We start from the raw sequence: 16,264 nt of genomic DNA on the forward strand, positions 1-16,264 counted from the left end.
CAATGTCATGAACCCGAGAGGGTTTCTATTTTTACAAGTTAAAAGAAGCAGTAGAACCTAATGCCTTACATGCACTCTGATGAGAAATGATGGTTTGGATGTTTTGTTTTGTTTTGTTATGTAAATGTTTGTGCTCCAAACCAAAAATGGTCGTGAGCCTGAAATTAATAAATGAAACGAAATGAAAATGAGATGTGTTTCAATGTTTTTGTTTTGTTTTTTTATTTGGAGTAATGCAACAGAATCGCAACAGTTTGTTACAAGTTTTCTGAAGACCTTATCAGGACAAACCAAGACCCACTACTGCAAAACTGAAGTCAATATCACACCTGACACTGATTAGTTTTAACTTATCACTGAATATAGTGAAATAGTATGTTCATGCGCAATGATGCATACTTCATTCTTGTCATCATGTAAAGAATTCCACAATAAAACGAGTCATTTCAAGATCAGTTTGTGTATTTTCACACACCTGAACTTCATGTGAACTTTTGTGCAGTCCCAAGGCGCAAAGACGTTCCTTGAAGGTTTTTACTGCTGTTATAAAGTTTTGTAATAGGTTCAATTACAAGGAATAAAATGATGACTCATGCTGACATGCAAAAATAGCAAAAATCAAAGTGACTGTGCACAGTTTTGTTCAGGAGTTGGTGGGGTTTTGGGAAAATAGAAGCCAAGCAAGAATTAATGAGTTATCAGTGATTAAATCAATTAGGTAGCTATGAATCTTGTGTCATTGTGCAGGGAGGTTCTCTTCAAAATCCAGTGGATTCTGCAGAAAAAGTGGGGTTGTTCCCTTATTTTAAAATGATGATTCACGATGAGATTTTTTAAATATCACTCAATCCATTTTTAAAAAAAATCTGAAACACATTTGATTTGTTGTGCAGTTACAAGGAGCAATAAAGGTTTTTGAGGATTTTTCTATTGAGCAAAGTCAGGATGTTTTTTTTTGCAATTGCTGTGAAGTTTTAGAATGAACAAAAAACAACAGGCTCCATTACAAGGAGTAAAATGCTCACTTGAAAATCAAGGTAAATCTGTAGCATTTTGCCAAGAAGCTTGGGTAATTTAGTGATGAGCAATGCTAAACAAGCCTTAGAGGAGTTATCATCAATTAAATTGATTAGTTAGTGATGGATTTTGCACACTACACAGACAGATGCTCTTTGATCCCGTCCAGGAGTGCAGTTGAATGATGCAGGAAATCATTCACTCTAGCCATCTTATGTTAACCACATCTAAACTGTTGTGCAATCACAAGGAGCAGTGAGACTTCTTGAAGGATCTTCAACAGGCCAAAGTCAGGGAGGTCTGACTACACACGTCAAGAAGCCTTTATAAGTACTAGGTTAAAATGTACATTCATGTTGTCAAGAACACAAAAAATAAAGGTAACTGTGCAGAATTCTGTCAAGACGTTTGTATAGTTTAGTGAAAACAGAAGAAAAGCAAGAGTTAATGAGTTATCACAGAATAAATGGATTAGTTATTACCTCCGCCAAGGAGGTTATGTGACACCCGGCGTTTGTGTGTCTGTCTGTCTGTCTGTTAGCAAGATAACTCAAAAACGCCTGGGCAGATTCAGATGGAATTTTCAGAGGATGTAGACTATGGTAAGAGGAAGAGCTGATTTAATTTTGGTGGCAATCTGGAAAGGATCCTGGATTCTGGATCACTTTGAATTTTTTAGTATGTGGTCCAAAATATGGCAAAAACATCATAGGTTAGTATGTCGTCCAACAAATTGGAGCAAGGTGTCCAGATAGCTCAACTGGTTAAGAAGGTGATTAATAAATAGAACTGTGTCAGAGATGCAGGTACAATTCCAGCTTCTGATCCTTTACTGCATGGGTTTCCTGTTTTCCTCTCTACCCTTGGCAGAGGTCTGCACTCTCTGAGTGCTTTTCTAGTCTATGAATGTTGCATCATTGTGCAGATTTTTGATCTTTAACCCTGTCCAGCAGTGCAGCTGGATAATGTTGGAAAGCTAGACATTTATTTCCTTATTGTAAAATTAGTCATGACAAGATCTGCTCATTTCTTTTCACTCCAGCTGTTTTTTTCTTAAACATATCTGAACTATTGCGCAATCACTGGAACAGTGAAGCTTCTTGAAGTGTCTGTTGATCAAACTCATGGAGGCCTGACTGCACCGATCATAAAGCACTGTGATTAACAGGTTCCATTACAGTAGTATGGACAAACAGGGCTAAAATGCATTTGGTACCTTCCTGCATACTGGTAATTCATTTAAGTGAAGAGCTGTTCACTGGAAAAAACAGTTTGGACAGAACTTTCAGCGAGTGGACTTGATGCAGAAACAAGTCAGCTTCCAAGAAAACTGCACTGCAAGGAGTAAAAACATTCAGCATATTCAAAGGAATGCACAGATTTGAAAAAAGACAGCATTTATGTTTAAACATTTCCCCATATTTTATTCAAAGTGCCCATTCTAAAAACATTCTCCACCTACAGCTGATTCATTATTATTCTTACAACTTACTGAGGGGTTATGAGGAATTATGGAGGAGAGAGGAAAGAGGAAAGAAGCTGTTTATTGTAGACGAAGCTGCTCAGCAAAGCAGCACATGAGAAAATCATAATGATGCCGAGGGTAGACGAAGGTTTGGTCTCTGGTTCTGGTACCACTCTCGTCTTGAAAGGCTGAATCACTCGATCCCACTGAGTGAGAATCGCCTGACGGGCTCCGGCCCAACAGCCTGCTCCAGTCAGACGGTACTGATACGAAGTGGCAGGACCGTAGAAAACCTGCAGCGCCAGTTTGGGATCCTTCACAAAGAGCCACGCTATGTTTGGTCGAGCCCCGAACTGCTCTGCCAGAGAGTCCTGGTAAGGGATGTAGTCCACCTGCAGGGGGTTACGCTCTGAACAGGCATATCTAACAGAGGAACAGAGAAAAGAACAGTGTAAAAGGAGGAACAAATAGCTATAGAAGTTAGAAGATTTTGCAACAAGTTGTTATTGGTGATCATTCCACCAAATTAATACACAGTTTTGGTCACATTAGCAGCTTTATAATTCAGCTTCACAGTTTTTTTCTTACTTCTGATGCATCTCTGCTGTGTCTTTCTCAATTTCCTCCATCATGATCTTCTCAGTTGGGAGAGTTATTAAGCCTGCAGGAAAGAATTCAAAATCCTCATGCAAAGTTTACTGCTGTGGGGTGGTTATTGGTATTCTGGTATACCGTGGGCTTAACACAGAGTGTGAGTCTGTGAAGGTAAGCTGACCCAGAACTCCTACTGAGTAAAACATTTTATGGTCAGACAGATTGGAAGGGGACAGAATGTAAATCCAGAAAATAACACTGGTCAGTTTACATATGGCTGCTAATCACTGACAAATAGTGATGTGGAGTCAAGCAGTCGGGACAACAAAAGGTCAGAGAATGAGGCGTCTGGCAGGTGACTGAATCAAGAGGACTACAGGACAACAAATGGTAAGAGAGTCATCAGTGACAAACGAAGTATAATAAAGAGTGACACTAAGGTTAGGGGGTGTCTATGTGCTATTTTCTTCATCACTTGTAATGTCTGACAAAAACACAGAAAAAACTGTTTTTTACATGTCAACTGTAAAATAACATAACAGTACAAAACTGTATATCCTCAAAAACCTGTAGTTTTACCAATAGAAGCTTGTCTTATAGCACTTATCCAGGTTGTTTTCTGCTGACTAGATCCTTACTTGTGTTGTATCTACTCTCAGATATACGACATTTTGGATAAAAGCATCTGGTAAATGAAACTGTAGAACTGTAAGCTTATTCTTTTACATTATGTAATCACAACATGATGCAATTTTACTGGACTGTTTTTTATTGTATTACTTTCTGTGGGCATTGCTGCCAGATCTTTTGATTTATGTACTTATTTTTACAGTTTAATTGCTTTATGTTCTGTCCAGTTTCCACTTTAAGTGCCTCCTTATCGGTTCACTATCAGTCATTTCAAATATTAACAGGCCTTTATAAATATTGCTGTGTTAGATTAATGGCCTCACTCACTCAGCACACAAAACAAACTTTGTTCCTGTGGGGCATTTTACCTTTGAACACTCTCGTAGCCCAGCGAGCCTGCATCTCAGCCAGAGGGTTGATCGCCCCGAAGCCATGGATGAAGCCCACCACTGCCAGCGTGGGTTTGGTCAGTTTAGGATGGAAAATATGCTTGTAGAGACACAGCCTGTAGCCACATTTAGCCTGCAGAGCTGCAGGCAGGAAAGGGAAGCCATAGTTGTAGCCTGTAGCAAACACCACGACATCCACCTGTATGAAGGACACACAGTAGAACAATTTAAGGTCATTCAGCTTAGATATGTCAAACCTCCTGCACTTTGGTTACTTTCTCAGTTCAAAGTTGTCTTATGAGGTGTGACAGTGCAAAACTAGCAGAGTTATATGACTTTGAGAGCACAGCAAACTTAAGATAAGAACTGTTCTGGTGAGTATAGAAAAAAGATAAAGATACACAGCAAGTTTCCACCTGGCCTTGTTTCTCTCAGGCGAGTTTTCACTCTCTACAAATGGAAAGTCTGCTTCTATGCCAGTTTTGTTTCTTATTAGCCTAATTTAATGAGTTAAGTGAGCTTTCATCTGTTTATTTAACTTAATACTTCAAGTCAAAATGCTTTAAGTGATCAGAGCTCGTTTTTTAAGTCCTAAGGTGTTGTGCAAATCAAAATTTTATATTTTAAGTAAAATCATTAGAAATGACCAAAACTCACATATTTACATTTAAGTAAACTAGAGAGGCTGAGTTGATTTTAATACAATCTTATATGAGGTTATACAGTTTGTACAACAATGAGCATATAATCACATCATGGATAAATAAACTCAATAAATGGGATATTCCAGAAATGAATGCTGATATGCCAGACATTTTACGACATGAATCCAATAAATATGTTGATCCACAGTTAAGAAAAGCGTTAACATTCACCTTGTCTATGATGCTGCCATCAGTGAAGATCACACTGGAACCAGAGAACTCTTTCACGTTGGGTTTCACTTGAACACGACCCGAGATGATCCGAGCTGGCAGGTCGTCGTTGACTACGGGAATCTGTGCAAAAAAGCTGCAAACAAAACAGCAACGATGAACAGTCGTGAAAAAAATAAAGTTTACACACATTTGTAAAGACCGAGTACATCTGAGCAGTCAGGAGTTTCCAACTGACCACTTTACTTTGTATATATTACTTTTGTTTGATTTCTTTTTCTTTTTAAGAGTATTTTTATTCTCATTTGCACTGCTGCTAATTGTCGTGTTCTTCCTGACAAATTTTATTGCACTTCATTACACAATGACAATAAAGTCTCTTTTTCTTTATCTTATCTTTATGAGTTTCTAGTGACTCCTAGGACTCTCACTTTTTTTATAATACAATCAGTGAAGCACATGCATCTTTGTCTCATCTTTGTCTTTCATAGATTTATTAAGTCTTCTGGAAATGTGTGAAAATCTGTCAGGTCAAAATATTTTTTTCCTTTGCGACTGTTTATGATCGTTGTAGAAGAAGCATCTCAGAGACACATTAGGTAGATTGTCCCAGTGTGAGATGGAAGTCACTGTTGGAAAAAAATAGTTTTTTACTTTTATTTCCACATGAAACCAGAAAAATGTTTCTAATTATTAATTTAGCCCATTTAGGGTTCAAACTCTTCTTCTGTAAATCTTTTGTTTGCTTGTTTGTTTTTTTAAAATTTGCACTTGAACACTTAAGATCATGATTATCTGTCCATGACACTGTATGAACTGGAGTGTGAACTATGTATGTGCGGAGAAACTGTGGCTTTTAGAACTAAATGGATTCACAAAATAAATGCACAAATGCACAACAGGAACATGTTTCTGCGTGAGTGAACTTTTTATCTGCTGTTTTTGCAGAAGCATTATCAAACACTAAGAACACCTCTAAGCTTTTTTTCTGGCGCCATCTGGAGGACAAACTTCAAACTTTGACAACAAACAACAGACGTTCAATTATTTCATAAAGGATTCACAAATTGAGTCACACCCTTTAAATAAACTTTTAAGTGAAATGTTAACCAAAGAAACCACAATTAAAAAAACATTCTTATGTGGAATATGATACGTTACGCGTGCTTTGGTTGAAGGCCGTATAGTTTGTGGTCAAACGGTTCATTCAGCTTCTTCTCCAACATCTTACTGGTCCATGAGGGGAAGAGCTTCTGCATCAGATTGTCCTTTCGAGAAACATAAACGATATCAAGTGGTAACCCCCCAGGTGCGACACGACCGATTACCCAGGCTCCACTCCTGGTACTCAGGTATACCTGCAGGTCAGAGAGGTTTCAGGATCATGAGCTCAGATTTCAATATGAAACTGCAGTGCTAGTTTGTTGTTGCTGAAAAAGCCTGAAGTGCAGAAATGTTCATTTGTGTACCTTCTCTGCAACTCTGCTGATATCAACTGCAATATCAGCTCCAGAGTTCCCCATCCCGATCACCACCACTCTCTTTCCCTCCAAACCCTCAGCACTGCGGTAATCCCAGCTGTGGAAATATCTGCCTTGGAAGCTCTCGATACCTGCGATGCAACAAAGAAATCAAATTACAGTAGCTTGCACATACAGAAAGCTCATTATTAACGGACTGTTGTATCCTCAATGCAGAACATTTATTATGTGACATCTGGAGTTGGAAGAAGAGCTGCTGCAGAATGGTTCTCTGTTCAGTTTACCTGGGAAGTCCTTGAGCGGCAGGTGAGGTTGAGTGAAATGTCCGGTGCAAACTATCACTGCATCGAAAACATGCGTCTCCCTCGAACCCTCCGTCTTCTCTGTCTCCACCTCCCACTGACCGCTCGCTGCAAAATCTGGTCTCTGCCTCACACTGACCACAGTAGTCTGACACCCAAACAAACAAACAAACAGCGTTGAAATATCCTTCAGTGCAAACCCAGCTACATTTCTTTAGTTCCAAAAACATTCTGCAAAGTTCTTGTGATAGTTTTAAGGGGGAGGTTTTCTTTAAGTTTCCAGAATCTTCTACTTATAGCCAGGTGACACTCACTAAAGATGTTCTACAGGTGATAACACTGCAAGACCATCGCATCCGAACATTCTTCAAACATTTCCTAAATGTCGCAATGTGAATGTTGTTCTTTTGTTATCCTGCAGCGTTGTGGGAATGTTTTGTAATGTGTTACTTCAGCAACATCCCTAAAACATTCTCTTTGCAGGAAAAATGTTCTATCTTTGTTGATTTCATTTCATTCCAGGACAGTTTGATGAAAAATGTTCTATCATCTGAGGCTTTGATAACATCTTGAAAATGTTTTTAGAAATGTTGGTTTGAGAACATTCGTCCTTTGTTGTGTTCAAGCATCATCTAAATGCTGCAGCTAAAACATTTTTCCTCATAGAAACATTATTCAAACTGATGAATCCTAAAAAAAGTTCTTTGCCTTCTTCAAAAACAGTATGAAAATTCTGTGTTATTATATGCAGTCACTTACTATACACTACAATCTACTTTACAATCTGTTTTCACTTTGACATGAAAGAGTCTTTCTTTGTAAATTCTTGCCAAAAAGTCAAATATACTGACCCTAATTCAACAGTGAAAAGCAATAAAAGAAAACTTCTGAGGGGAATAAATACTTTTACAGTTGCACTTGTCGGTATCTCCTTCAGGAACAAACTTGAAGCTCACTGACCTGCAGGTGTATGTGCTGCATTAGATTAAAAGCCTGAGCGTAGAGACGCAGATAAATCATGATCTCAGAGTGATGCATGTTGTTTGGGAGCTCAGCGGGAGGCGGGAAATCGCTGAAGGACATCATCTCTTTGGAGCTGTTGATAACCACCGACTGATAGATGTTGGCCCGTCCAGGCTCCGGCTTCTCCTAAAGAGAGAAAAAATGAAAACCACATATTTCACATTACAGCTTCACCTGAAATCTAAATATTGTGTGTATATGATAACACTGTGCCAGTAAAGTGAAAACAGTGTGACACATCTCCACTACTACAGAGGTCATTTGGAATACATGGTTAAAGGATTTCACTGTGGATATTCATAACAGGTATGAAAATGATTGTTGAGTATCCAATGTTATATTGTTTTTTCTGAAATTACTCATATATTATGTTGGCTTTAAGAATACTGATCCTAATCCAGGCTTCCTCTTCATTTTAGAATTGATTTAACAACATATTTTACCAATATATTTTTAAAAACAATTTATTGTGATTTTACAGATTTCCTTGTTTTGCTAAATTACAGATGACTAGCAAAATTATAGAAAAAAGTATTCATTTACATGTTAAGCATGAAAAAAAGAGGCCAAAACCGTACTCTAGCAATTACTTATGTTACAACTGACTGTAAAATTGTAATTAAAGTGAGCAGAAATATTGATATTGTACTGTAATTTGAAAGAAAGAAAACATGTTTATCAAGGAGTAAAATGTTAAATATCTTTTTTAATGGATTATCCCTGTTTTGTTATAACTGGTAAAGTCACAGAAAAAAGTTTTGAATTCACATGTTGACGGTAAAGAAAAACTAAAGTCACATGAAAACCATTTACTTTTACAGACAGTCATCTCTGATTCAACAGTGCTTAACCTTGAAATTAAATCTCCAGTCTGCTAAAAAAAATCTTGTTTGTAATGTCTTTTTTTTAACTGTTTTAACAGTTTTCTTTACAGTATTCCATCATTTAACATATTTCCTTTCATGCTTTTTAGTGGGTTTTTTTGTTATGTTTATTTACAGTGCTGTCAAAGCCTGTCTGGTTCTGGCCTCAGGCTAAACTGAGATCTAAAAGGGATTGTTCCTTGTGCATGTCTGAACTTTGCCTGATGAGATAAAGCTCACAGAATCTTTTAAATCCATGATAGCAAACTTGCTTGTATTTGTCATCTAAATATTGATAGGTTTTGTTTTTTTGCATTTACCAGCAATGCAATTTGCACGTTGTCTTTTTGCATCATTTGCCAATTTGCCCGTAATTTTGCCATGCTTTCGTTGGCCCTGTTGTCCTGGTTCCTGTTGTTATTTTGATTTCTTTTGCTTTTCCTATCAAAGCAAACGCTATATAAATCATTTTCTTATAGTATCATGTAGAAGCATTCATGCCCCTCACCTTAAATTTCCACAGACCTCCAATGTCATAGCTGCTCTCGAAGCACGTGGGCTCCAGACCTTCCTCCAAACAGGCTTTGATGCTGGTCAGACCTGAGGGTCCTGCACCGATCACTGCCACTCTCTGAACCACCATGATGGACTGGAAGCTAACAGCAACGAGAGCTCTGATCTGTTGTAGAGACTGAAGCTGGACTGAGAAGGATAGAGGATTAAATATATGTTTTGTTGTGTGTGTCCTGAAGCATTTGAGGGCGGTCGACTTCCATTTGCATACAGGCGTCTTTGTTATCCAATCAGGGATAATTAGGTCAATTTTGTTGTGGCTCTAAATGAGAATAAAATGACTGCAGTGGCTGCAGGCACTTCTTTTAAATTTTTTCTAAACAAATAATTTTTTCTAAGACAAATAATGTTTTCTGAATCTGAATCTTGATCTCTAAGGACATTAAACTGGTGTCTCTTTGCTCTTTGCTCAACCACAGGAAAACAGCCTCGAGGTGATGACTCAAAGGGAAGCGTGAGAACAGGATCGCTCTCACGCTTACATGCTTTGTGCTGTGTACTCGCTGAACTAAATGTTTTGTTAACCTGCTACAAGTTTAACCATTTCTAAGGTTCAACTACGCTCTGACTCATAATGTTGGGCTCAAGGAAAATATGTAATGCCTAAGTTTGCACCATTGTTTTGGAGTTATAACAGCTTCTAATGGAATTGTGTTCAACCACCAAACTACACAGAGTTCAGGGAGTCAGTCTTGTCAGTCTTTTGTCCAGCTGTGATACGGGAGAAGACATGATCTTCCTTAAAATTTAAATTTAATGCAGAAATTTTAGTTTAAATTTCATGCAGTATTATTTGGAACCATAAATATGTCACCCCAACAAATCAAAAATAGCATAGTTTATCTAAATGCGTCTTTATCTTGAATTAAACAGTGGAAAAGGGTTCATGAAATATTTTTTTGTAAAACATGTCAGACTCAGTGCACAAATATTTAGAGATGCTTATATTGATTTCCCAAAAGTTTTATTTACTGTAATGGTCATCAATTTTGACTATTAATAGGTAAAATAAACACAAAAATGAGATCTTTGAAATGAAATTTTTTTCTGCTCAACTGCTGTTTTATAACAAAAGCAGCTTCTAAATCAGATCATAACATGATTCCAACTTTGATTTGTGCTTTCTCTGCGCACAGACATCGAGAGGAAAACTTCTGAAAATTTGTTTTACATTGTAGACCAGCAGGAACAATGCAAGGGAAGACATTGTCGGTGTTTTGAATTCAGGATTTGCTGATGGAGAAACAGTTTGAACTTGTTGAATCAAATCAGGGCCGCTTGCAGCAAACACCCAAGATGTATTGTGGAGCCAGGTGCCGCATCGCACAAGCTTTTGTTCCCAAAGAGATTGACTCAAGTTTAAAATGAACCTTTTTGCACCATTTTTCATTTACAAACACACTCTGACACACCTCTGTTGGTAGTGAGATACACAAGTTAAAAAAGCGATTTTAAACTAGCACACTAAGGAAACACTAACAGCTGTGTGCCCTACAGCAGAAACAAAGAAACAAAATACAGGTAGGTTATAATTAGTTACATTTTAAATGACAGCTATGCATGTGTGTCTCTCTTTATTGACACACATCTACAATCATTGCTGCACCATCATGTATGAGTCTACAATCTGCTGTGTTTGTAAAAAATCAAATCAACACCCACATGAACACCTGCATCAGTCTTACCTCGTCTTCTACAGGCAGCGAAGAAAAACAGAATACACTCCTCAAGACTAACTTCTCAGACACATTTTACACAGACGTACAGGGCAGGTTGATGATTGATCATGTGTGCAAGTGGACACATGAAGAAATAAACTCAACCAGAAGTTTAATGGATTATTCAGTAAGTAGAAAGAGTAAAGATCAGATGTTTTATAGACCTTCAACCCAAACAGAGGGTCTCAGTAGTAATATTACATTGATCTATAGACATTATAGACAATTTGCCTTTTATTTAGCTTTGAAATTCAAATATCAACCTTACTTCTGTTTTATTAGGCCAGTCCACATACCAGTGGAATTCTCAATTTTGGTATTTTATGAATGCCTATTAGTTTTTCTTTTCGTCAATTTTGTGTTAAAAATACAGCTGTGCAACCTAATTTTAGTACAATAATCCTATATTTGCAGTTTTAAAATGCTTTTTACGTTATTTAGTACTTTATTTCAGTTTTTTTTTTAACTCTTTGGGCTCACTTTTCCATTTCCTCAGAGATTTTTTCTTGATCAGCAACTAAATCATAGAATAATCTAGAAAATATATATTTAGCACATAATTGCTCCAGTCTTTTCAGAAAAGCATGAAGAAGAAAAAGTAAATAAAACATATATTTGTTCTGACAAAGACTGAGGTAATAAAGCTTTTTGTTGCCAAACTACAGATTTTTCAGGGCCTGGTTTATGGGTCATGTGGATTATTACACATCGACTCCAACCAACGGCTTTAACTGTGAAAATTTTAAGCTTATAGAGTTGTCGCCTACCTATGTAATATGACTTTAAACATACATTAAATTAAAATGCAAAAATGTTAAAATTTTTGTGCTATTATTTTAGGCACAATTTCACATTTTGATTAGATATTAAAACGGACGTAAACTGTGTCCAGAGTCTAACCTCAAAATTGTCTGATCATCTCACTAACAAGGGAAGAATGTGTGTTTTGTATGTCTGTTCTTTGATTTTCTCAAAAATGAAACGATCATTAACTCCATTCTTCTGTACTTCCTCTGCTAAACCAGTTTCAACAGTGAGACTAACATACACACGTGGACAAAATTGTTGGTACCCCTCAGTTAAAGAAGGAAAAACCCACAATTCTCACTGAAATCACTTGAAACTCACAAAAGTAACAATAAAAATTTATTGAAAATTAAATAATCAAAATCAGCCATCACTTTTGAATTGTTGATTAACATAATTATTTAAAAAAACAAACTAATGAAATAGGGCTGGACAAAAATGATGGTACCCATAACTTAATATTTTGTTGCACAACCTTTTGAGGCAATCACTGCAATTAAAGGATTTCTGTATTTGTCAATGAGCGTTCTGCAGCTGTCAACAGGTATTTTGGCCCACTCCTCATGAGCAAACAGCTCCAGTTGTCTCAGGTTTGATGGGTGTCTTCTCCAAATGGCATGTTTCAGCTCCTTCCACATATGTTCAATGGGATTCAGATCTGGGCTCATAGAAGGCCACTTTAGAATAGTCCAACGCTTTTCTCTCAGCCATTCTTGGGTGTTTTTGGCTGTGTGTTTTGGATCGTTGTCCTGTTGGAAGACCCATGACCTGCGACTGAGACCAAGCTTTCTGACACTAGGCAGCACATTTCTCTCCAGAATGCCTTGATAGTCTTCAGATTTCATCGTACCTTGCACACTTTCAAGACACCCTGTGCCAGATGCAGCAAAGCAGCCCCAAAACATTACTGAGCCTCCTCCATGTTTCACCGTAGGGACACTGTTCTTTTCTTCGTATGCTTGGTTTTTGAGTCTATGAACATAGAGTTGATGTGCCTTACCAAAAAGCTCCAGTTTGGTCTCATCTGTCCAAAGGACATTCTCCCAGAAGCTTTGTGGCTTGTCAACATGCATTTTTGCAAATTCCAGTCTGGCTTTTTTATGAGGTTTTTTCAGCAGTGGTGTCCTCCTTGGTCGTCTCCCATGAAGTCCACTTTGGCTCAAACAACGACGAATGGTGCGATCTGACACGGATGTACCTTGGCCTTGGAGTTCACCTTTAATTTCTTTGGAGGTTGCTCTGGGCTCTTTGGATACAATTCCAACGATCCGTCTCTTCAATTTGTCATCAATTTTCCTCTTGCGGCCACGTCCAGGGAGGTTGGCTACTGTCCCGTGGGTCTTGAACTTCTGAATAATATGAGCCACTGTTGTCACAGGAACTTCAAGCTGTTTAGAGATGGTCTTATAGCCTTTACTTTTAAGATGTTTGTCTATAATTTTTTTTCGGATGTCCTGGGACAATTCTCTCCTTCGCTTTCTGTTGTCCATGTTCAGTGTGGTACACACCTTTTCACCAAACAGCAGGGTGACTACTTGTCTCCCTTTAAATAGGCAGACTGACTGATTATGAGTTTGGAAACACCTGTGATGTCAATTAAATGACACACCTGAGTTAATCATGTCACTCTGGTCAAATAGTTTTCAATCTTTTATAGAGGTACCATCATTTTTGTCCAGGCCTGTTTCATTAGTTTGTTTTTTTAAATAATTATGTTAATCAACAATTCAAAAGTGATGGCTGTTTTTGATTATTTAATTTTCAATAAATTTTTATTTATTGTTACTTTTGTGAGTTTCAAGTGATTTCAGTGAGAATTGTGGGTTTTTCCTTCTTTAACTGAGGGGTACCAACAATTTTGTCCACGTGTGTACAAGTCAGATAAAATTTTCAGTACAATTTAATACCTTTTTTTTAATAATAGAAGACTAATTATGAAAACTGTGGCATATACACCCCCTGTCAAAAGTTTTAGGACACTGTCTCATTCAAATAAAGTAGAACCTGTCCTACAGCTTTTGACAGGGGGTGTATTTCATCATATGGACGTGATCAGGGCAGGACTCTGTGTAGCATCCCTGGCTTTATTAACCCTCCTGTCATGTTCACCTCCTGCCCCTTACTTTAGTGTTCCCAGTCAAAATTGACCGGTCTGTTTTAACAGCTTTTAAACTAGCACAAAAATCATTTTTCACCAGAAAACTTTTATTCAACATTCTTTAACTGTGAACAAGTGACATTTAATATGAATTTATGGAAATAGACATAAAACAACTGCATTAAAAATTACAATTATGAACGTGTACTGTAAAAAAATTTAAAACCAAAGATGAAACTCAACATGAAGTTGTGTTTGTGTGCTTGTGTGTGTGCGTGTGTGTGTGTGTGTGTGTGTGGGGGGGGGGGGGGGGGGGTACATGAATTGATGCACATGAGCGGCATGTGACACTCAGGTTAGAGTGGGCCTTGCAAATGTAGGCATCACATTTGCAGCATCTCAGGCTTGTTTATAATTCCCTCAGTGGACTCTGGTAAAAAGAGTTAGAAGCTGGACTTGATGTCATCCACATGAGATGTTGCATAGCAAGTTGGCCCTGGCGTCATCTTTATGATATTTTCCACTCTCGCTGCACTTCCTCTGTCCTGGTGGACTGAAGACCAGAGCAAGTGTCCACTCTTGAACCGGAACGTCTCCTCAGGTGTCTGATCTTCAGATGCCTCTCCTTCTCCATCGGTTGACTGGTCTGTCTCCTCAAAGTCTGGATCAAAGTACATGTTGTCTTCCTCTTCTGAGACATCCTCCTCTATCTCTGGCTCAATTTCAGTGCCATCTTCATCCTGTCCAAAAATCTGGACCAGAACCTCTTCTACAGAGAACCTCTTGGTCAGCCGCCTACACATTGTGCTCAGAGTAAAAGGAGTGCAAGGCAGACATCAAGCTATATATATGGGATCTGTTTGAAGATGATACATTGATGCCAATGTTTTGATACACTGATTGATACATTGATTAGTCTGGAAGGTGTGGTCCACGTGGGGGTTAGGCACAAAGGCGCGGGAAAGAGATGGGTTCACATAACAGACAGCTGTCTAGTCTGTGCGAAGATTTGATTCATTGCTTCGGTTCACGTGGGAGGAACGGCACATAAGCACGCGAAAGAGATGTGTACCCACAAAAGACATTGTTTGGTCTGAAGAGTGAGTGAGTGAGTGAGTGAGTTAGTGAGTGGTTTATGGAAATATTTTCTGTCTGATGGACGAATATATTCTGGTTACCCATTCATTTCTTATGGCGGTCACTTTTGACCGGGAACACAACAGGTGTAACAAGGTTGATTAAAACACTTAAAATTCAATGAAAGTGGTGAAAATCTTTTTTATGTGTTTAATTGCATAGTATGGAGGATATCATGAGGCCTTGAGGCAATTAGATGTAAAACACAATTTTTATGAAGGTTTTAAGTTGTAAATCGGTCTGATTTGACCCGAACACGACAGGAGGGTTAAAGAAGTGCTCTCTGACTGATGCCTTTTCAGTTGTTTTTATTTTGTAAGACACTGTAAGAGCTATGACAATAACAGAAAAAGAAAACATATCATTCATATTCATATCTTAACTTAAATACATTTACTGTAATAACTTATCGAAAAACTGAATTAATCCCAAAATATACACCTTATAAACGAAAGAGTAACGACTGGACAATACTACAAAAACTCAACCTAGCTAAAACACACATTCAAAGTCAACACAAAGTCCACAAAACCATCAATAAAAACGTCACAATTTAAACTATTATAAACACAAATTAAACAGAAACACACACAAACCTTGTCCCCTTTAGCCAGGTGCTGAACTTTAAATGATTTGTCCGTTTTCTATTTCCTTAACTTTCCGTATTTATTTACACTCTACACTTTCTGTTGTCAGACGCCATACTCCTTCCTGCCGTACAACACTACCAAAATAAAAGCACCCGATTTAACTTAATCAAAAGGAACTTAAATTATAAGAAAAACTGAGATGAACAAATAAAATTTAGGTCATTTACACACTGATCATACATGTAAAATTTCAGGCAGACTGGAGCATGTTCAGGGCATTTACACAGCATTTGAAATTTCATGGCGAAGGATCAAAATTCCAGACGCAGCCAGGGACACGCCCTTTGACTTTGGAAAAAGATTTTAATAACTTTGGATCATTAAGGCCTCCTGTATGTACTGGCTGAATTTGAGGTGAATTGGAGTTTCTCCCTAGGAGGAGTTCGCTCTAGAAAAAAAATGAAAAATGGGCAAAATCTGACATTCAACGCAAAATAGCTCACTTCCTGTTGGGTTTGGAATGTGGCTGTCACTGACTTTTTTGTTCAGCCTGATGCGCTGCATATGTGTACCAAATTTGGTAGATACACCCCCTGTCAAAAGTTGGAGGACAGGTTCTACTTTATTTGAATGAGAAAGTGTCCTAAAACTTTTGACAGGGGTGTGTGTATATATATATATATATATATATATATATATATA

General features: G+C 37.8%; 1 protein-coding gene across 1 annotated transcript; it reads right to left on the minus strand.

Annotated features, from left to right (window-relative positions):
• Positions 1–2,428: 2,428 nt before the first annotated feature.
• Positions 2,429–16,194, minus strand: LOC110952325 (flavin-containing monooxygenase 5-like). The gene is made up of 10 exons (XM_051946607.1): positions 15,569–16,194; positions 9,148–9,341; positions 7,714–7,902; positions 6,736–6,901; positions 6,440–6,582; positions 6,132–6,328; positions 4,971–5,106; positions 4,075–4,294; positions 3,071–3,143; positions 2,429–2,905 (listed from the first exon to the last, which is right to left on the minus strand). The coding sequence occupies exons 2-10, from the start codon at positions 9,280–9,282 to the stop codon at positions 2,527–2,529; spliced, it is 1,638 nt and encodes a 545-aa protein (XP_051802567.1). The 5' UTR covers positions 9,283–9,341; positions 15,569–16,194; the 3' UTR covers positions 2,429–2,526.
• Between the last annotated feature and the right edge of the window lie 70 nt (positions 16,195–16,264).

Source organism: Acanthochromis polyacanthus, chromosome 4 (assembly GCF_021347895.1).
Source record: "Acanthochromis polyacanthus isolate Apoly-LR-REF ecotype Palm Island chromosome 4, KAUST_Apoly_ChrSc, whole genome shotgun sequence".
Taxonomy (NCBI): Eukaryota; Metazoa; Chordata; class Actinopteri; family Pomacentridae; genus Acanthochromis; species Acanthochromis polyacanthus.